The 23,297-nt window shown below is 38.5% G+C and overlaps 1 protein-coding gene across 4 annotated transcripts in view; it reads left to right on the top strand.

Annotated features, from left to right (window-relative positions):
* The first annotated feature begins 16,431 nt into the window (after positions 1–16,431).
* The window catches only part of DNAJC27 (DnaJ heat shock protein family (Hsp40) member C27), a 58,290-nt gene continuing 51,424 nt past the window's right edge, over positions 16,432–23,297 (top strand). For all 4 annotated transcript variants that reach the window (XR_009703842.1, XM_061211359.1, XM_061211358.1 and 1 more), the window contains exon 1: positions 16,432–16,690. Coding sequence is in view for 3 of the 4 variants with exons in the window: in XM_061211359.1 (XP_061067342.1) it covers positions 16,604–16,690 (87 nt within the window). In the remaining variant the exon portion in view is untranslated. The remainder of the gene's footprint in view (positions 16,691–23,297) is intronic.

Raw genomic sequence — 23,297 nt, 5'->3', positions numbered from 1 at the left:
GATTCTTAATTATTCACAGTTTCTGCTTGAATTCCTTAGGCTTGGGGAATGGGGAATTTCTCTAGGAGAAGTTGCACTGTAATATGCAAGAGGATATATTCACTGGGTAAAAATTGCAAGACTGCAGGTTCCCACTAGCTGTTCCTCTTTGCCAAAACTCAAACAAATATGGGACCATCCTCCATCTGCCCAAGTCCCAAACATGGTCAATACATTAGGGTCTAAAAATGCCAAGGGATGGGTGACCAAGTATTCACAGTGATACAGCTTGTGACACATTGTACCACACTGCAAGCAAATCAGGCTGTGAAGTCTTCAATCTGAGCCCAGACGGCTTGCAGAGCTCCTTGACTGGGGTTGGAGGACCACTGACCTTCATGCACTGAGACTCACTGGCCAGAGATCTGGCTCAAGGGGCAGAGGCCCAGCTATTCCACTTCCTTTGCTGCTCCAGACCTTAATTCCTCCATCTGTTCTCATTTTCTAAGAGCCATCCTGGTTTCTTTTTCTCTTCTCCAGCCCTGAATAATTCACCAATTATGAGAATTCAATAGGACCCTTGCGGTTGTGATGTGTTTTTACTACATATTTTTAGTTCACAATCATTCTTACATCATCTTGATTCAAGTGCCCCTGATCCTCCAGACCTTGTTCAGTTGAGCCCTGTGAATAGCCCACTTTAGCATGAACACATCAGTAGATCTATTTCCTTCTCTTGCTGGTTATGAATTTGACATTTTTAAAAAACAGTTGTCTTCCATGCATTCTTCTTTTTTTTTATTTATTTTATTTATTTATTTCCTTGCACCGTGCGGCATGTGGGATCTTAGTTCCCCAACAAGGGATCAAACCCACGCCCCCAGCTTGGAAGCAGGGAGTCTTAACCACTGGACTGCCAGGGAAGTCCCCATGCATTCTTTTATTTCATATTTCTCAGTTAAAGTTTGCAGATTTGGATTTTAATTTTTTCCAACATTTTATAATAAAAAGTTTCAAGTATACAAAAAAAGTTGAAAGAACTTTATAATGAGCACTTGTATAGACTCTACCATTAACACTTCTCTTGCCTTATCACATACCTGCCCATCTACCCATCCATCAGTCCACCTAGATTGTCCTGATGCACTTCAAGTTAAATTGCCTACATCAGTACACATCCCCTTAAGTATTTCAGAATTCATATCATTAACTAAAGTTCAATATTTGTTCACAGGTTTTCTTTTCTTATGAGGTAAAATTTACATACAGTGAAAGGCACAGATCTTAACTGTACCTTTGCTCAGTTTTGACAAACACAGACATCTATGTACTAAAACTTCTTTCAAGGTATTAACATTACATCATCCCAGAAAATTCCCTCATGCCCCTTCCCTGTCAATGCCCATCCCCTCCCCACAGAGTCAATCATTATTCTAATTTTTTTCCACCATAAATTAGTTTTGTCCTTTTTAGTATGACATACAAATGAAATCATACAGTATTTAGTCATGTGTATGGCTTCTTTCACAGGACAAAATATTTTGATTCATCCACACTGTTGCATGTATGAGTAATTTGTCCCTTTTTATTGTTGAGTAGTATTCAGTTAACTGAATATATCATAATTTGTTCATCTATTCTCCTACTGATGGAACCTGGGCTGTTTCCAATTTTTGACTATTTTTAATGATGTTGCTAGGGACGTTCTTGTACAAACTCTTTGTGGACACATAATCTCAGTTTCCTTGGACAATTTCCTGGGAGTAGAATTGCTGGGTCCCAGGGTATATATGCATTTAGATTTATGAAAAACTGTAAGATTTTCCCAAACTCCCACCAACAATGTATGAGAATTCCAGTTGCTCCACGGTGAATTTGACATTTTAATCCCCCGAATTATCCATCCCTTCTGCTGTACTTTCTTTAGAGAGTAAAGAAGCTTCACACCAAAGTAACAGTGTTTTTCTTTTTTATAAACTTATTTATTTATTTTTGGCTGCGTTGGGTCTTCGTTGCTGTGCGTGGGGCTTTCTCTAGTTGCGGTGAGCGGGGGCTACTCTTCCTTGTGGTGCGCGGGCTTCGCATTGCGGTGGCTTCTCTTGTTGTGGAGCACGGGCTCTAGGCGCGCGGGCTACAGTAGTTGTGGCGCACGGGCTTAGTTGCTCCGTGGCATGTGGGATCATCCCGGACCAGGGCTCGAACCCGTGTCCCCTGCATTGGCAGGTGGATTCTTAACCACTGAGCCACCAGGGAAGTCCCCAACAGTGTTTCTTTTTTGATCTCATGAACACCTTCTCAGGAGGGGACTCTGGAAATTGTCACTTGGTTGGTGGCATTTCTCTGCCTCCAAGGCTTTTCACTCCTATACCAGTGAGTTGGCATGTGTTGACCATGACTCAAGTACTTTTCTCAGATCCTTGATCTTGCCCTTTCTATAAATGTCTTGGATTTCTGGCAGCCATTCGCCTGAAGCAGCATTTCCAAAGCCTGCTTGATAGCAAGTGCCACAGCAGGTGTGGATCCCAGGATCTGGTCTCCACAGTGGAGCTGGGCAGAAGCTTTCAACTGTCACAGACCTCCTCTCCCCTTCCAGCAGAAAGCAGTTTAAAAATTAGTGCCTGGTTTGCAATTACACAGAGGGGGGAGGGGGTGTTTGGCTTCCTCAGTTTAGTGTGATTATTAATTTTGTTCTCTTTCTGGAACCAAATAGCCAGTGCTAAGCAATCCATTCTCTTCCTTTTGTAATTCTGATGCCAGTATCTTTTCAGAGGTATTTAATTTTGCAGCTGTATAGCTTGGCTCTGTGCTTCCTCTGCTTCACATTTAGTTGAGAATCTTTCTGGCTGGGTTAGAAGGTCTGCCCTGAAACACATTCGTTTTCATCTTAATGAGAAGTGTGCTGTCCCTTGCTAGCATTCCTTTTGGCCTCATAAGATGCAGCCAAAAAAAAAAAAAAAATCCAAATTCTGCTCTTTGGCACTCTTTAATTTGCTGTTTGTTTCTAATATTATGCTCCTTATTATTTTCTCTTAAACACTTACTTTTTGAATAGTTAATAGCTATGCATGGTACAAAATGTATTCAGTGAAAGGTATTCAGTGGAAAGTCCCCCACTCTTATCTCCCAGCCCTCATCCCTCTCCTCAGGGACCGACAATTACCAGTCTCTCTGCATGTTCAAAACCAGGAGAATGCACATTCTTTTTTTTTTGTTTGTTTAACATCTTTATTAGAGTATAATTGCTTTACAATGGTGTGTTAGTTTCTGCTTTATAACAAAGTGAATCAGCTATACATATACATATATCCCCATATCTCTTAAACCAAACAAATAAGAAACCCACTCATTACGGGTGGTGACATTGGTCTGCACCTTGCTTTTTCCTTATCTATCTCTTTTCCTTATCTATCACTGATACAGAGCTGCCTCATTCTTTTCACTAGCTGCCTGTGGTTGTACCATAATAGAACCCAAACCCTTCCCGATGGACAAATAGCTTGTTACTGATCTTTTAGTCTTTGTTTTCATGATCAAACCTGTAACCAGATGAAGAGAGGTGAAAACAGCTCTGGTGTACCAGCAACAGTGTCAGGGTTGCCAGTTCATCCTGTAAGGTTTTATCAGGCTGTATGACATTTCCCACACAAATCAGCTGGTGAGAGTTTAATGACGCTTGGCAGGCTTTCTGTCAGATCTTGGATACGTGCTCAAGGAGACCGGCTACCTCCTGATGAGGTATTGCAGGCCGACATATGGCCAATTCTGAATACCCATTTCTAGCTTCTCTTCTCCCTTCTCTCCTCTCTTTTTCAATGCTATGTATGATAAAATAGAGAAGTAAATGACAGAAATAATAAGGACCATGAGCGTTTGGAAGAAAGAAATTTATATGAGCTGGATAAGAACAAAAAAGAAGATTTTGGAGGCACTATTTGAGGACGGCTGGCCAGGGTTGGTAGAAAGGTGGAATTTGAGAATTAAAAGCAAGAAAAGCAGAAAGAGCAAAGAGAGGGGAGGCAATAGCCCAAATTTAGAAGATGAGGAGAAGATCAAACAGACTGGAACGAACATTTCATGCTGAGGACCAGGGGCCAATGAAGTAGGACAGACAAGGTGGAGCATGATTACGGATGATCTGAATATGTAGATGATAAGTTCATATTTCATCTTTTTAAAAAAATTTTATTTATTTTTTTGGCTGCGTTTGGGTCTTCATTGCTTCACGCAGGCTTTCTCTAGTTGTGGCGAGCGGGGGCTACTCTTCATTGCGGTGCACGGGCTTCTCATTGTGTTGGTTTCTCTTGTTGCAGAGCATGGGCTCTAGATTCACGGGCTTCAGTAGTTGTGGTGCGTGGGCTCAGTAGTTGCGGTGCATAGGTTCAGAAGTTGTGGCTCACGGGCTCGAGAGCTCAGTAGCTGTGGCGCACGGGCTTAGTTGCTCCACGGCATATGGGATCTTCCCGGACCAGGGATCGAACCCGTGTCCCCTACAGTGGCAGGCGGATTCTTAACCACTGTGCCACCAGGGAAGTCCCCCATATTTCATCTTGGAGGGTCTAATATAAGTCTTGCCATTTGATAGGGCAGGTTTCCCCAACTTATTCTTTTTTTTCAGGAATGTCTTAGCAATTATTGGTCCTTTGTTCAGCCACATAAAATTTAGAATCACCTTGTCAGGTTCCTTTTGGGATTGTATTTGTAATGGCATTGATTCTATAGATTAATCTAAGGAGAACCGACATCTTTAAACTTTAATTTTTAAAAAATACTCAGGAGATTTCATTTTAATGAAATCCTACAAATAATTTTTCAACCCAAAGTCAAAGATACCAAGCATGGGAGGAAATAAGACATGAGCAAGGTTCAGCAGAAACAACAGGCAGTAGAAACAGACCAGCAAAGACTTCAGATATAGAAATCTTAGATACAGATTATAATTAAGCTTACTATATTTAAATAAGTCAGAGAATAGCTTAAAATATCTGCAGGCAGAATTATCAAAGTTGGTAGAAACTTGGTTTTACTCACTGCTCTATGCCCAGCGCCTGGACCATTGACTGGCACATAGTAAGTACTGAGCGAATATTTGTTGAGGGACTGACTGAATAGCTACCCCCTGCGCCTCCTGCCTGGACTCTTGTCACATATTTAACTGCCTGTTGGTCTTTTCTAGGATGTTCTTTTGTCACCCTCAATTTATATCCAACAAATCCAAAATCTTCAGCATGTTCAAAACAGAGCTCACAAATGTTTACACAGTTTACCCTTAGGCGTCCTTATTTCTATCAGTGACTCAGGCTCTAAAACTTGAGGTCACCCATTCCTGCTCTTTCTCTGTTTCCCTCACACCTAGCAATAGCCGAGAGTCTTCTTCTGTACTTCTTTCATCTCTCCTTTACTATCCATTCCCATTGACACTATAGTTTAGGTTTTTTTATTACTACATACCTGGGTAACTACTGGGCTTCTGATTGCTCACCACAGCTACTTCTGTCTATTTTTTATACTATTCCTAAATTAATATTTCTAAAATGGTATTCTGTGCATGTTAATCCCTTCTCCAAAATGTCTATCAGTTGCACAGAACAAAAGTTACATGTGCACAGCTTTATCAGAGTATCTATCTTGCTTTTAGTCATCCAATTCTTCAACAAATACTAATTGAATTTCTATCCTGTACCAAGCTTTAGAGCTAGGAAATAGGTGAACTACAGAGGCGCAGTTCTTGCCTTCAGCAAACTTGCTGTCTAGTGGGGAAGATAGCCACTTAAAACAACAATTACAGTTCTGCGTGACAAACGTTATCATAGAGGAAGTCCACAAGTAGTGTAGAAACCTATGGCAGAGGCAAACTTGGGGTGGTTGGGTAAAAAACAGGTGGTGGAGGAGGCTTCCCAGAGTAAAGGACTTTGTCTCATTTCTCATTATTCCCCTATTGCAACTTTCTGTTGCGTTAGGCATCATTCCTTCTATATCTTATCTTTCCTTCAAGATCTGTGTTAAATTTCTTCCCATTTCTCACACCCATGATGTCATTTCCTTCTTGGCTCTGATAATAATACTAATGTGGTACAGAGGGTATGCTAGGTTGAATTTATGTATGTATACATACACATGTACATGCATACACACATTAGGTTCAATCATACAAAAATCACTGAATATTTAACCATTTTTAATCCACAAAAATGGCAATTCCATATAGTCCAACCATATGACTTGAAAACTTTGCCTGGGACTATCCCTGCATAAATCCATTATACAAATTTACAGTTTAGATCAAAGATAAAAACTTTTATGCAGCCCCACAAATGTTCTCTTATACAGATTCCCATAGGTGTAAATTCTCATTTACATATTTTACATCTGATCACAGGTACGCATATAAACACATGAAATGACAAACTCATGCATGAATGTCCTCACATATCATACACCCGAAACACACACACCAAACTGACAGATGCACAAGATGCAAATCTACATATGCCCTCTCACGCACATTCACAGAACCAACACATTGGTATACACATAGATTTCCACACATGCACTTGCATGCACACATTTGTATCTAGGTGTATCCATAATTAGTCTCAAACTTAGCAAAGCCAGACATATGTGCACCCTTAGGGGCAAATTTCACCCATCCACTTTTTCACCCATCCCGCAGCATGCGGGATCTTAGTTCCCTGACCAGGGATCTAACCTGTGCCCCCTGCGGTGGAAGTGCAGAGTCTTGACCACTAGACCAACAGGGAAGACCCGCCCAACCACTTTTAATCTGTCTTTTTGTAGACCTAGAAAATCAGATAATAAGGTGATATGATGACGCTTAAAACAAGAATTAATAAGTTCTGAGCAAGGATCTGAAGAACTCTGCTCTAGGTAAAGTGCTTTTGCATTAATGCACAGACTCGGGAACATTCACTCTCACTACTCGAAGGCCTTTTTAGGCTGTGCCCTCAGTAAGGTTCCACTTTAGAGCTGAGGTTACCACATAAAGCTTAAAGCTAGTGAGGTGTTATGTGCCCATCCAGAGAAGGCTTTTTCTAATTCAAGTCCCTGCTAGCCTAACTTTCCTTCTGGGTTGAGTAAAACAGAAACTAATCATGGGGAGGGTGAGCTGGACCTAGTTATGCGATGGATTCCCAGGAAGTTATGACAAGCAGTGGTCACAGTTGTCACAAGCGGACAGTGGCCTTAGCAGGGAATGGCTGTGGCTTGAGTGGGATCTGAAAATACAGGGGGGAGAAGACGCCTGCCGAGTGTCTGTTCCTTTGTCTCATGTGCTGCTTCCCCACCACACGGTCTCTGTCTGGTTTCCATAGACACCAAGATCCATCACAGGAACAGCACGAGAAACTCTGAGCAGAGAAAAACATCAGGCCATGTCTGCTTTTTTAGCTCTTAAGCCCTTGTGAAAATTAGGTAGGAATCGTTTTTGTAAACTTTTTGTACTGAAGTGTAACATACTACAGAAAAGTGCACAAATCATTAGTGTGCTGCTCAGTGAATTTTCACAACATGAACACACTTTTGTAACCATACCCAGATCAAGGTATAGAACGTGACCAGCACCCAGATACCCTCTTTACACCCCTTTTCATTCACTAAGCCCAAAGATAACCAGAATCCTGACTCTTAACACCACTAATTAATTTTATCTGTTTTTGAACTTTGTGTAATTGGAATCATCCAGTGCATACTCTTCTGTGTCTCGCTTCTTTAATTCAACAATATATTTATGAAAGTCATAGCAGTTGTGTAATATTGTATAGCAAAATATAGTATTCCATCATAAGAATTTATCCATTCTGCCACTGCGGGACAAAAGCATTGTTTCCAGTTTTTGACTAATAGTACTGCTATAAATATTCCTATGCAAAGAATACATACCCGATAAAAGATATATATCTAGAACATATAAAGAATTCTTACAAATCAATAAGAAAAAATAAACAACTCAATAAAACATTGTATGAGATAATTGAACAAGCACTTCATGTAAGAGGAAATAAACATACGAACATATGAAAAATATAAACATATGAAAAGGCACCCAATCTCATTAGTCATCAGGCATAGGCAAATTAAAACGACCATTAGATACTACGACAAGCCTATAAAGGAAGGCTAGAATGAAAAAGACTGACAAAGTTGAGGGCCAATGAGAATTTGGAACAACTGGAATGCTCATTCCCTGCTGATGGGAGTGTAAATTGATGAAGCCACTTTGGAAAACTGTTTGGTAGCACCTACCAAAGCTGAACACATACGTACCCTTTGACAAAGTGATTCAACCCCATAGAAATGTGAACATAAGTAATTTTGATGGACTTTAACTGCAAAATGTTAAAGTTGCATTAAGCTGCTAATAGGCATGACTAGTCAGTAGCAGACTGATCACTTCAAACCTTCTCTCTGTTGTCCATCTTAATCAGCATAGTTCCTACATTTTAACGGTTATCCACAACTTTTTCCAACATCCCTGGTATCTTTACCTGAACTGTTAAAGAGAGCTGGGTAAAAAGCAGAATCCTATGGCATAGCACTAGAGATTTCCTTCTTTCATTCTATTTCTTGTCATTCCCTTCCCTTTTTTCTTTCTTAAACTTGTTATCAGGCTACTGGATGCCATTCACTGCAACTGGCTATGCAAATGGAAACACTTGTTTGTGCCAAAATCTCTACTCCCTGGTAACCAGACCAGTATGGCTGGAGCACCTGGAGATCTGGGGAAGAGCATGCTAGGCAGAGGGAAACTAAATACAAAGTCCATGAGCTTCAAATGAACTTGGCATTCAAAGAATGGGAGGACGATGGCATTTGAGCTCTTTCCCTCTAGTAATTCACCTGGTACCCCAGGATGTCTTCCAAGGAATCTTCACTTTGCTTTGAGTTCAAATTCCTTGGTAGGGTAAATGGCAGTTTTCTAGCTGTATCTATATCACTGATTATCACTTGCCACAGACTCCTTATTGCCACATTCCACTTCTTGTTGGCATCCCTGTTTCGTTGGTTTGGCACTTTCAGGATGGCTCAATCCCATGGCTGGCAAATTGGTGCCAGCTGTCATATGGGAGCTCAGCTGTGGCTGTAGATGGGGGTTGGGGGCCTCAGTTCTCTCTGTGTGGGCCTCTCCACGAACTGCTGGGACTTCTGCATAGTTAGAATTTCAAAAGTGAGCATTCCAAGAGAACTAGAAAGAAATCACACTTTTTATTATCTAGTTTTGAAAGTGTCATAACATCACTTACACACAGTCATAAGGCCACCCAGATTCAAGTGAGAGAAGACATAGACCTCCCCCCGACAACACCTCTCAAGGGGAGGAATGGTGGTCCCATTATAAGAATATCGTATGGCAACCTTGAACACACTATGCTAAGTGAAATAAGCCAGTCACAGAAGGACAAATACTGTGTGATTCCACTCATATTAGGTGCTGAGAGTAACCAAATTCATAGAGACAGAAGTAGAATAGTGGTTGCCAGGAGCTAGGGGGAGGGAAGAGGGGAAATCAATGTTTAATGGGTACAGAATTTCAGTTTGGGAAGATGAAAAGATCTGGAGATGGATGGCAGTAATGGCTGCACAACAATGTGAATGTACTGAATACTACACTTAAAAATGATTAAAATGGTAAATTTTATTTAAAAAAAACCCATATGAGATGGAAGATATTGTTTCAGCCATACAGTCCTCGGGATGATAGTAGGATGAGTGTGTAGATGGCTATATGGCAGCATAATATTCACGTCCTTTGATAGGCTGCAGTGCTTGCTCAGAACTAAAATCCTGTACACTAATATGTAAGACAGAAAGGGCTAATCAGAGTCAGTATCTTCCAAGGTCCTTGTATTGCTCAGGAGAAACTCATCCTATGCCAGTTGCTTCTCCAAGTTTTTTACTCCCCTCCATCATCTGCCTGATTATTATTACTCTTCAGAATGCCCAGGTAGTTGTTCTGTATTTTTTTTTCAGTTTATACTTAGCAGTGGAAGACTTCATCTGCAGGGACTTTCACTGCCAAACTGGAAAGAGAGCTTCTCAAGAAACTGAATCTGTAGATAAAAACTATTCAGTGTGTATATTAGTTTTCTGTTGCAGTATAACAACAGCTTCAAACAACAGACACTTAATATCTCACAGTTCTGTAGGTCAGAAGTCCCGGCACAGGGTAGCTGGTTCTCTGGATCAGAAATCTCACAAGGCTGCAATCAAGGTATCAGATAGCTGTGTTCTCATCTGCAGCTCAGGAGTTCCTGCCAGTCTTACGCAGGCTTTTGGCAGAATTCATTTTCTTGAGGTTGTAGGATTGAGGTGCCCATTGTCTTGTTGCTGTTGGCTGGGAGTTGCTCTCAACTCTGAGAGTCCACCAAGGTCCTTGCTATGTGGCCCCTTCCATCTTCAAAGCCAGCAACAGAGAACCTCCCTCACGTTGAATCTCTCTCACACTCTGAATATCTCTTGCCAGAAAAAGTACTGTCCCATTTAAGAACTTACCTTAGGAATCCTAGGTCTGGCCCAGGGAGGATAATCTCCCTATCTTAAAAACAACTGATTTGGGACCTTGATTATATCTGCAAAATCCCTTTATGGCAACACTCAGATTAGTGTTTAATTAATGAACTGGGAGAAGACGTATGGATACTAGTAGCCATGAATCTTGGAGGCCATCCTGGAATTCTGCTTTTCATGGTGTGCCCTGGTATTGTAGGTATGTTTGTAATTAAGAGCTTTGCTGTCTAAAGATACATACAAAGATATGTATTGCTATACATGTTTGCCTCAAAATACTCTGGGGAAGGAGGTGGGTATAGATGAAACAAGATTGGCCACATGTTGCTGTTGCTGAAGCTGGGAAATGAGTACAGAGCACTGATTGCATCATTCTCTCTACTATTGCAAAGGCATACATTTTGTCACAAATTATTCCAGAGAATAGAAAATGAAACAAAACTTCCAAATTTTTTTATGAAGAAAGTATAACATTAATATTTAAACCAGGTAAAGTTCGCACAAAACTTAATTTATTGTTGTATTAACAAATATTACTTAATTCCAATATTACTTAAGAACGCTGATGCAAAAATTCTCAAAATTTTACCTTACAGAATTTGGCAATGTATAACAAAAGTAAACATGCATTTACCTTTGACCCAGTAATTCCACTTTTTAAGAAATTTACCCTGAAGACACACTGACAACAACATGAAAATACATAAATGCTCATAAATATATTTGATTGAAAAAACCATGGCATATCCACACAATGGAGTACTGTAGTATGTAGCTGTAAAAAACAAATGAGTATGACTTTTGTGAGCTAATCTGGGGTGCTTTCCAGGATATATTGTTAAGTGAAAAAAGCAAAGTTCAAAAGAACACACACATACGCACACAGAGTTACCTTTTGTGCAATAAATAAGGAGAAATAAGAAAATATATATGTAACTGCTTATTTTTTACAAAAAGAAACACAAGAAGGAATAAACTAGAGTCTAATATGATTGGTTGCCCAAGGAGGTAGGTGAGAAGAGGTGAAGAGAATTGGGGTAAAGGGTGAAAGTGACACTTACCCAAGTATACCAATTTGTATCATTCTACTTTTGAAACTGTTAATGTTTTACATATTCAAAAACTTAATAAAGTCAAAAGTAATGAAGGGGAAAAAACTAAAATAAAGTACAAACATTAACAAATGAACTTAATTGTATTTTTTTTTTTTTTTTTTTGGCCATACTGCACAGCATGCGGGATCTTAGTTCCCCCACCAGGGATCAAAACTGTGCCCCCTGCGGTGGAAGCCGGGAGTCTTAACCACCGGACCACCAGGGAAGTCCCTTAATTGTATTTCAAATGAAAATCATAATGACACCAAAGAGGAGAAAAAAGGATTAACCCAATTAACTTTTGAACATAATACTTATACTATATGAAAGTATATGACAAACTATATTTGTCAGTTTAAGACAAAAGTAGCTATAAGCAAATATTGAACTGTTTCTCAAAGTGTTTTTTTAATTTAATTTTATTTATTTATTTATTTATTTATTTATGGCTGTGTTGGGTCTTCGTTTCTGTGCGAGGGCTTTCTCTAGTTGCGGCAAGCGGGGGCCACTCTTTCATCGTGGTGCGCGGGCCTCTCACTAAAGCGGCCTCTCTTGTTGCGGAGCACAGGCTCCAGACGCGCAGGCTCAGTAATTGTGGCTCACGGGCCTAGTTGCTCTGCGGCATGTGGGATCTTCCCAGACCAGGGCTCGAACCCGTGTCCCCTGCATTGGCAGGCAGATTCTCAACCACTGTGCCACCAGGGAAGCCCAGTGTTTCTGTTTTTTGACATGGTATGGGTTAGCAATTCTGAAACTACTTCCTCTGCATTGTAGGATTGAGTAAATGAGTAAATATACTGAAGATGAGAGCCAGGTTTCCTATTGTTGAAGAAGGTAATAATAAATATTGAAAGGGGGAAGACTAGAACAAATCCTGCTGTGCTAAAATGGATTGGGGATATCAGTATGAACTATATTTTAGTATATGGATTTATTATCCACATATTATGCATAGATTCATGTATGTATGTATATGTATTTTTTTTTTTTTTTTTTGGTTCAGTCAACCGAAAGGGCCCAAAGCAAAGACACCCTAGTATCAATGAGCACCTGTAGCACCCAGGTCTTGGTTTCTAAATACCATTCTCCACTAAAAGGACCTAGGGAACCAGAGCTCATTATTGTGCCAGAAAGCAAGGAAGTGCTAAAAAAATGGTGGAAACATATCAAAAAAATATAAGAGCCAACTTGAGCATTAAAATAAATAATAATAATAGCAGAATATTCACGGAGTAAAATAAGAATAAATGAGTCCATCCTGATATACGTTAATAAATGAATGAATGAGAAAGGAAAGCTCTCCCTTATGGTAGACTACCAAGTAATAAATATAGGACAAAAGGTGGAGTTAGAAAATGATCATTTTGCACCCATCATAGTAATATCTCTTCAGCCATGAATCATCATAAAAATTTGTGGGTGAAAGTTCAATGAAGAAAGGATAGTTATATAATCTCAAAGTATCCCCTTACAAATTACTTACTGCAAAGGAAAAAAGTCACTTTACTGTGAATTACATAGTGAACACTACCTTACACCTTAACAAACTAACTAAAGTTTATATCATTAATAAATGGAATATCTTGACGTTACCGATCTTCTGATATGATGTCCTTAAAAGGACACAATGTCGTTCCTGTGGTATTTCCACTAAACATAACTGAATCTAATCAGTTATGTTAGATTACATACAAATTGAGGGGTATCCTAAAAATAACTTCAGATAAAAAAAGACAAAAGATGTTTATGACAACTAAATGATGCTGGACTAGGCTCCAGACCAGGGGTAAAGAACATAGCTATAGAGAATACTATTAGAATAAATGGTGAAATTTGAATAAGGGTTGTGAGTTAGATCAAAGTTTCCCAAATGTTCTTGGTTCAAGGTGCCCTTAGTGTCTCAATAATTTTTTCATGGGGTTCCTCAGCCAAAAAAAAATCTAGTTCCAAACAACTTATTAAATATTTATGCCCTAACAATTTAGTTGCCATTTGCAAAACTAATACACATAAATTGAAAGAAAAATATTTTTATTTCATTCTTAAATAACCACAATTACTTACTAATGGGATTTATGCAGCTACTGTGCACTGCACAACTTCTCAAACCTTGGAATCAGATTGGACACAACCACACTTATTTCCTGCGCTACATTGATTTTTGCGCTGTACTTTTTATCACAAACACCGGAAAACCCAGCTTCCCAAATATATGACATATCCAAGGAATATGGCGCCATCTATTGTTAAAATTGTACATGACCTCGAGTGAGTAGTTTTGCATAGTTTTTCTTGCCTTGAGAATTTACAATTAAAATATCGCAGATATCCCCTATGAATTCACTGTGGTGCTGTGGGGCACCCAGTGCACAGTTTGAGAACCACAGGATTAGATAATAGTGTTGTATCAATGTTACATTTCCTCATTTTGATAAATATACTGTTGCTATGTAAGAGAATGTCCTTGTTCTTAGGAAATGAACATTGGAGTATTTATGAATAAAGAAAGATGTCTGCAAATTACTCTCAAATGACTTAGGGAAAAATGTGTGTATATTTGTGTATACATAGATAGTGAGCACAATTGATATAGTAAATGAGCAAAATATTAACAATGAATCTGGATAAGTGGTATACAAGGTTTTATTTCCCCCTGCTATTCTTGAAATTTTTGAAATTATTTCAAAATAAAGATTTCTAAAAGATGCAGTACAATACTATATTTTGAGGTGTATATACATATGTAGTAAAACAACTTTTAAATGGGTGGAAATTAAAAGCACCAACTCAAATAGTTGCAATGCTTTGTAGAGTGGGAAGAGGGATGTACACTTGGGGAAGAATACACACAATATTGCTGATGTTTTATTTGTTAAGGTTAAGTGGTGGATACACAGATATTCATCACATTATTCTTAATATCTTTAAGTATGTCCAACATATTTCATAATTTATTTTAAATAATAAATATGTAGAATCTTTCTTAATACATAAAAATAAAAAAACATGAGTAAATGAAAGCACATGGCTGTTGTTTATTGGGGATTACCATGTATTTCATGTACATTATCTCCTGTAACCCTTTCCACCACTCCATGCCCATGTCATGCCAACTTAATGTATAATACGGCTGACTCCAGAGCTCACATTCCTAACCCCCATACCATATCTTCCAGCTCCATACGTAGCTAATTCATGCTTCTCTTTCTTCTTTTTATCTTAGACTGGGAGAGAAAGCTAACTAACTTTCTAGCTTTTTCAATTTCAAACTAATTTAACACACCTAGTAAACAATATGGCTGTACATATTCAAACCTTGAAAACATCAGTATGAAAAAATGGTAATAAATTTTAATCTTCAGCACATTTTACTGCTCTTATGCTCAATAGTATTATACCTAACCGGTCTTTAATAGTTGAAGATCTGACATTTTGCAATTACTCTTCTACAATACCAGTTCTATTACAGGGTCAGAGGTGAACTATCAAAGAAACAGACGTTTATTGATTTATTAAATCACACTGAGATATTACCATCTGGAAAATCAGTATAAATCCAATTCTTTTAAGCTTTAAACTATCAAAATGCTAACCAGGACTTATATTTCATATTCGTAAAGAATTTTAGAAGCTTCATTGAACTAAGTTATATTACTTGTTGATTATGAAAACAATCCAAAATAAGCTTTTTTCTTAAAAAGCATTTACTGTTTTAAAATTAAATTTTAAAATTAAAATGCTTGAAAATCTAATTTAAAATAACTGTTACAAAATTTTGAACCTCTAGTCACTATCTTCCTGCAATGTATTAATGATGTTTAAAGCTATGTGAGAACAGAAACAATGCTGCCTTTGCCCTCGTAATTTACTGGGAAATTGGCAGCCATTCTTTTTCAGGGTACTACATAATCATTTGCCAAGTTCTATTTATCTTCTGTAACTACAGATATTGACTCAAAAAACTACAGTTCCTCTCAGACTGATTTCTATTCTAGAAGATGCTTTTCTTCTCATCGCTTGGAATCAGAATAGAAAAGTGGTTATCTTAGAATTCATTATTATTCTACTGTTATATTATCACCTAAAGGAAAGTTGAGAACAGAAGATGGGGTTAAATTTGCATGAGTCGCAGGGAAAGGAGGTAAACGGAGCACACAGCTACAATCAGACACACCTTGATAGAACTAAAAGAGTGTAAGAAACGTCTAGTCTGAGCTTTCCGCCTGCAGATGAGAACTACGTAATATAAGATCAAGGACTAAACTGAAACCTGTCTTGACTCCAAATGGAGAACCTTTTTTTTTAATGATAGGTACAAGATTCAGATCTTGCCTAATGGCCCTCTTCCAGAACCAAAGCCCGACTTCCCCACTTCCCTGGTTCCAGATCTCAGGAGAAAGTCCTCTCAGGAAGCCCGAAGGGAAACATAATATTGGAAGAGGGGTCAGTGGATGGGTCCATGGGTACTGAAGCATACACAAAAAGTACCCCAAAACGGACCGTGGTCTACTTCGAATATTTAGCGCCACTGGCCCTTGAACTAACCCGTAATTCCAGCTACTTCCAGTCCGAGGATCTGTCCTGAATAGCCAATAAATTTCTACCACTCGGCAGCGAACCTAACAAATGTCTATGTCCTGTCGCCCCCTGAACACAAGTTAGTGCCCTCCCGGCAGAGTAAACTCAGCAACCTGCCGACGCCACCTTCCTGCCGAGGGACGCAGCCCGGACTAAATCCCGCGACCCCAGGGAACAGCCTAGTCTCCGGAGCCCGGCGATGACGTCACGCTGCCCCTTTCTAGCATCGCGAGACTCTCTCCTCCCTCACCCTGTTCCCTACGCTCCCAGCCGCCTGCGCCCGCTGCCAGACAGAGGCAGGGATGGCGAGCCGCGGAGCCGGGGTGGTGACGAGAACAGCAGTTCCGCCATTGGACGAGGAAGCCTGAGGGACGGGCCAGCGTGGTGAACAAGGAGAGACCAAGGCGGGTGGCCCCGAGAGAGCCAGAGCAATGGAGGCCAACATACCGAAGCGGAAGGAGCCTGGCAAGTCCCTGCGTATCAAAGTCATCTCCATGGGCAACGCCGAAGTGGGAAAAGTGAGTGCCGCGCTGGGAGGGGCGGGACCACAGCGCGGCGGAGCGACGTGGCGATTGGCTGGGAAGGCGGCCACTCAAAAGCTTGGGACCCAGCCTCGTCCCCGCCCCTGAGCGGGCCTGGGTCTCCTGGGGGATGCGGCTCCGCGGGGAAAACTGTCCTGACCTTTTTGACCTTTGGGTTTCCCCCTTCCGACACCTAAGAAGGTGTCTCGAGTGGCCTCTAACCCTTGAATGTATCCCAAAGAGAGTAAGGAGGCCTGGGTCCTTATGTCAGATCGTTTGCCTGGATACCATATTTGCGTTCTAGGTGACCCGTCCAGGACTCAGAGGTGGAGAAAAAAAGTTTAGTTACCCCCAGCAGAGCTGGGGAGCCGAAGGGAACTTACTGGGCCGTGTGTGAGGATGGGGATTTGTAAAATTTACTCCGCAGACGTGGAGACCAGAATCTACATTTCATTTGTAAGAGAGCATAACTGATGCTGAAGGTGTTTCACAGGGTACGTGCAATGGATGTCAAGGAACCTGCATTATTTTATTTTGTTCGTTTGTTTTGTTTTTACTTCTGGTAGTGTCACCACATCCATTATCTCAAAGAAGTCTTAGTTCCACTGCCTTTTTCTGTGCTGCTTCTACTGGCTGTCAGCTCTAAGCTCTCCCATAGTATGGGGGGAGGGAGGGCGAGAGGTGAATGGAGTTCTTTCCCCACATGAATTCTAAGACTGCCTCTTCACCCAAATTGTCTCTCCTTCAGGGTAAGTGGAAGCTGTTGGTTAAGAACCTTCCAAGGTCATCAAATCAGTGACTGAGACAGGATTAGAACCTGGGTGTTCACATTCATTGCAGTGCTCTCTTTCCATCATTATTTGCTGTCAAAATCAACTCCCAGTAGGATCTACATGCCAAAAAAGCTGTTAATGGGAGTGTTTATGCCAGTGTCCTGCACATAGTTGATGCTCAGTAAATGTTTATTAGTATCTTTTCTTTCCATTTAGTATTATCTTGTACTGTTTATGTATTTATGTGTATGTGGGTATTAACATAGCTGAAAGTCTACAATTATTGAATGTCAATTATGTGCCAGGCATTGAAAAGAAAAGAATAAAACCTCTAGAAGGTTATGTACTAAACTGGCTAAGTGAGCATGCTCACTTTAAAAATTTTACTATGCTTAATGGTGCAATGTTAGAAATAGCTTAAAATGCCCAGTGTGTCACCACATTTATGTAATATGGTTCTAGATTTATTAGCCCATGCAATTAGACAAGGGAAAGAAATAACATACAAAATGCTGGAAAGGAGAAAGCAAAATTATCGTTATTTGTTAATGATATGATTGTTTATCTGGAAACCAAAGAGAATTAACTGAAACGCTATTAGAAAAGACAAAATTAATATACAAAACTTTATAGCTTTACTATATCAAATTATTGTTTGGACTATATAATTGAAAAACTATTTTAATTTACAATAACAACCAAAATAAAGGGCCTAGGTTTAAACGTACGAAGAAATAGGTAGCACCTAAGACCTATATGAAAAGCATTTCTACAAAGGGACACAAAATTACTTAGACAGATGGAAAGATATACTTTCTTCTTAATTAGAATCACTCAGTATTTTAGAGATGTCAGTTCTTTAAAATAATCTACAAATGTGATTCAGTTCCAGTTAAAACAGCAATACTTTTTTTTCTTCAGAACATAGTAAAAGGTACTAAAGTCCTTATGAAAAATTAAATGTGAGAATCAGCAAGAAAATTATGGAAAAGAAATGAGAGGAGACTAACACTACCAGATATTAAAACATATTTTAAAGTTACAATCTTTTCCTATTGATACTGGAGAGGAAATATAGGGACATCAGTGGAACAGAATGGAGTCCAGAAATTGACCCAAACATATAAGGAAATTCAGTTTACAACAAATATAGTTAAACTGGGAAAGTAGGGACCATTTAATAAGCACTTTTACAACAACTTTCTACTATTTGGGGGTGGAGTGGATTCCTATTGAATGCCTTTCTTAAAGATAAATTTTTCACAGATAAAAGATTTAAATGTAATTTAAGAATTTTGCCTTGGTTATAAAAGTAATACATACTCATTTTAAAGAATTTGGAAAATATAGGAAGATATACAGATAAATAATTTCAAGTTAAAAATTAAGGCATGCCCTAGTAAATAATCCTTGCATCAAAGGGCAAATCAAAGCAAATGACAAAATAACTAGAAAGCCATGAAAGGAGAGAATGCATGCCAAAATCTTCAGGGCAAATTTAAAGCTGTAGTGAAAGGAAAATGCATTATCTTACTCATTTCTAAAAAAGAGAGATTAAAAACTAAAGGAACATAATAGTTGTACAACTTTGTGAATATGCCTAGAACAGCCGAATTGTACGCCTTAAAAGTATGAATATTATGGTATATTATGGTATGGAATTTTAAAAAGTAAAGGAACTTAATACTTAAGACAGAAGAAAAATGACACAAAATTCACCAAGAGAAAGAGAGAATTCCTTGGAAAGATTAATGAAAAAGAAAAATGCCTAAAATTTTATTTAAGAAAAATAGAGAAAGCAAAAAATTACAAGATTAATACTGAAAAGGAGACAATCACATACTGGAAGAAATTGAAAGAAAAAGTAGAGACTACTACATTCAGTTCTGTGGGAACACATTTCACAATGTAGAGGAAATGGAGGATTTCTTAGCTAAATATAAATTACCAAAATTGACTCAAAAAGTAGAAAACCCAAATGACCAGTCACTTAAGGAGAAGTTGGAAAAGCAATTAAAAGACTTACTATCCAAAAAGGTATCAGGATCAGATGGCTTCATGAACAAGCTTTATTTCAGCTTTAAATAACACATAATTTCAGTTAAGTTATTCCAAGGCAGAAAAAGATGAACAGCACTCCAATTTATTTATGTAAAGTCATGATAACTTAAATAGCAAAACTTGATATAGTATCAAAAAAGGAAAGTGTATACCATTTTCACGTATACATACAGATGCATAATTTCTAAATATCCACAAATAGAATTCAGCAACGTATCAAAACAATTTCACTATTAGCAAGTAGGGTTTATCCCACGGAGTGCAAACTTGGTTCAACATCAAGAAGTTAATCAACATAATTTGTTATATGAACTGATTACTAGAGAAAATATTTTCTGTACTGTAAAAAAAAATGATATAATCAACCTAATAAACACTTGAAGCAAAATCAGAATAAAATGAAACCACTTAAATATGAAAAACAATATTTTTTATTATTATTTTAAAAACAATAGTTATTATTAACCAACAGCAAACATACCAAATGGTAAAATGCTAAGGCCATTTCCTTTAAAATTAGATGCAGAAAAGGATACATACTATTTTCTTTTATTATTCAGCATTGTTTTAGAGGTTCTGGAGATGCAGTAAGAAAAAGGAGATTCCCGAGGGCTTAACTCCCTCTATGGGGGAATTTCTCTGTGGTCTTTGTTTATATCCAATTCAGCTTTCTGCATTGGCATCAATTTACCCCAGAATCCCAGCCCAGTTCTCAGTGTCCTCTAGGATCTGATCCTGATGTTCTTACCATTGACTCTTTTTTTTGTTTGTTTGTTTGTTTATACTGCAGGTTCTTATTAGTCATCAATTTTATACACATCAGTGTATACATGTCAATCCCAATCGCCCAATTCAGCACACCACCATCCCCACCCCACCGCAGTTTTCCCCCCTTGGTGTCCATATGTCTGTTCTCTACATCTGTGTCTCAACTTCTGCCCTGCAAACCGGCTCATCTGTACCATTTTTCTAGGTTCCACATACATGCGTTAATATACGATATTTGTTTTTCTCTTTCTGACTTACTTCACTCTGTATGACAGTCTCTAGATCCATCCACGCCTCAACAAATGACTCAATTTCGTTCCTTTTTATGGCTGAGTAATATTCCATTGTATATATGTACCACTTCTTCTTTATCCATTCGTCTGTTGATGGGCATTTAGGTTGCTTCCATGACCTGGCTATTGTAAATAGTGCTGCAATGAACATTCGGGTGCATGTGTCTTTTTGAATTACGGTTTTCTCTGGGTATATGCCCAGTAGTGGGATTGCTGGGTCATATGGTAATTCTATTTTTAGTTTTTTAAGGAACCTCCATATTGTTCTCCATAGTGGCTGTATCAGTTTACATTCCCACCAACAGTGCAAGAGGGTTCCCTTTTCTCCACACCCTCTCCAGCATTTGTTGTTTGTAGATTTTCTGATGATGCCCATTCTAACTGGTGTGAGGTGATACCTCATTGTAGTTTTGATTTGCATTTCTCTAATAATTAGTGATGTTGAGCATCTTTTCATGTGCTTCGTGGCCGTCTGTATGTCTTCTTTGGAGAAATGTCTATTTAGGTCTTCTGCCCATTTTTGGATTGGGGTGTTTGTTTCTTTAATATTGAGCTGAATGAGCTGTTTATATATTTTGGAGATTAATCCTTTGTCCGTTGATTCGTTTGCAAATATTTTCTCCCATTCTGAGGGTTGTCTTTTCGTCTTGTTTACGGTTTCCTTTGCTGTGCAAAAGCTTTGAAGTTTCATTAGGTCCCATTTGTTTATTTTTGTTTTTATTTCCATTACTCTAGGAGGTGCATCAAAAAAGATCTTGCTGTGATTTATGTCAAAGAGTGTTCTTCCTATGTTTTCCTCTAAGAGTTTTATAGTGTCCAGTCTTACATTTAGGTCTCTAATCCATTTTGAGTTTATTTTTGTGTATGGTGTTAGGGAGTATTCTAATTTCATTCTTTTACATGTAGCTGTCCAGTTTTCCCAGCACCACTTATTGAAGAGACTGTCTTTTCTCCATTGTATATCTTTGCCTCCTTTGTCATAGATTAGTTGACCATAGGTGCGTGGGTTTATCTCTGGGCTTTCTATCTTGTTCCATTGATCTATGTTTCTGTTTTTGTGCCAGTACCATATTGTCTTGATTACTGTAGCTTTGTAGTATAGTCTGAAGTCAGGGAGTCTGATTCCTCCAGCTCCGTTTTTTTCCCTCAAGACTGCTTTGGCTATTCGGGGTCTTTTGTGTCTCCATACAAATTTTAAGATGATTTGTTCTAGCTCCGTAAAAAATGCCATTGGTAATTTGATAGGGATTGCATTGAATCTGTAGATTGCTTTGGGTAGTATAGTCATTTTCACAATGTTGATTCTTCCAATCCAAGAACATGGTATATCTCTCCATCTGTTGGTATCATCTTTGATTTCTTTCATCAGTGTCTTATAGTTTTCTGCATACAGGTCTTTTGTCTCCCTAGGTAGGTTTATTCCTAGGTATTTTATTCTTTTTGTTGCAATGGTAAATGGGAGTGTTTCCATAATTTCTCTTTCAGATTTTTCATCATTAGTGTATAGGAATGCAAGAGATTTCTGTGCATTAATTTTGTATCCTGCAACTTTACCATATTCATTAATTAGCTCTAGCAGTTTTCTGGTGGCAGTTTTAAGATTCTCTATGTATAGTATCATGTCATCTGCAAACAGTGACAGTTTTACTTCTTCTTTTCCAATTTGTATTCCTTTTATTTCTTTTTCTTCTCTGATTGCCGTGGCTAGGACTTCCAGAACTATGTTGAATAATAGTGGTGAGAGTGGACATCCTTGTCTCGTTCCTGATCTTAGAGGAAATGCTTTCAGGTTTTCACCGTTGAGAATGATGTTTGCTGTGGGTTTGTCATATATGGCCTTTATTATGTTGAGGTAGGTTCCCTCTATGCCCACTTTCTGGAGAGTTTTTGTCATAAATGGGTGTTGAATTTTGTCAAAAGCTTTTTCTGCATCTATTGAGATGATCATATGGTTTTTCTTCTTCAATTTGTTAATATGGTGTATCACATTGATTGATTTGCGTATATTGAAGAATCCTTGCATCCCTGGGATAAATCCCACTTGATCGTGGTGTATGATCCTTTTAATGTGTTGTTGGATTCTGTTTGCTAGTATTTTGTTGAGGATTTTTGCATCTATATTCATCAGTGATATTGGTGTGTAATTTTCTTTTTTTGTAGTGTCTTTGTCTGGTTTTGGTATCAGGGTGATGGTGGCCTCATAGAATGAGTTTGGGAGTGTTCCTTCCTCTGCAATTTTTTGGAAGAGTTTGAGAAGGATAGGTGTTAGCTCTTCTCTAAATGTTTGATAGAATTCACCTGTGAAGCCATCTGGTCCTGGACTTTTGTTTGTTGGAAGATTTTTAATCACAGTTTCAATTTCATTACTTGTGATTGGTCTGTTCATATTTTCTGCTTCTTCCTGGTTCAGTCTTGGAAGGTTATACCTTTCTAAGAATTTGTCCATTTCTTCCAGGTTGTCCATTTTATTGGCATAAAGTTGCTTGTAGTAGTCTCTTAGGATGCTTTGTATTTCTGCGGTGTCTGTTGTAACTTCTTTTTCATTTCTGATTTTATTGATTTGAGTCCTCTCCCTCTTTTTCTTGATGAGTCTGGCTAATGGCTTATCAATTTTGTTTATCTTCTCAAAGAACCAGCTTTTAGTTTTATTGATCTTTGCTATTGTTTTCTTTGTTTCTATTTCATTTATTTCCGCTCTGATCTTTATGA

This window comes from Eubalaena glacialis, chromosome 14 (genome assembly GCF_028564815.1).
Source record: "Eubalaena glacialis isolate mEubGla1 chromosome 14, mEubGla1.1.hap2.+ XY, whole genome shotgun sequence".
NCBI lineage: Eukaryota > Metazoa > Chordata > Mammalia > Artiodactyla > Balaenidae > Eubalaena > Eubalaena glacialis.
Note: the sequence above shows the minus strand (reverse complement) of the source record. Positions and strands in the feature narration are given on the sequence as shown.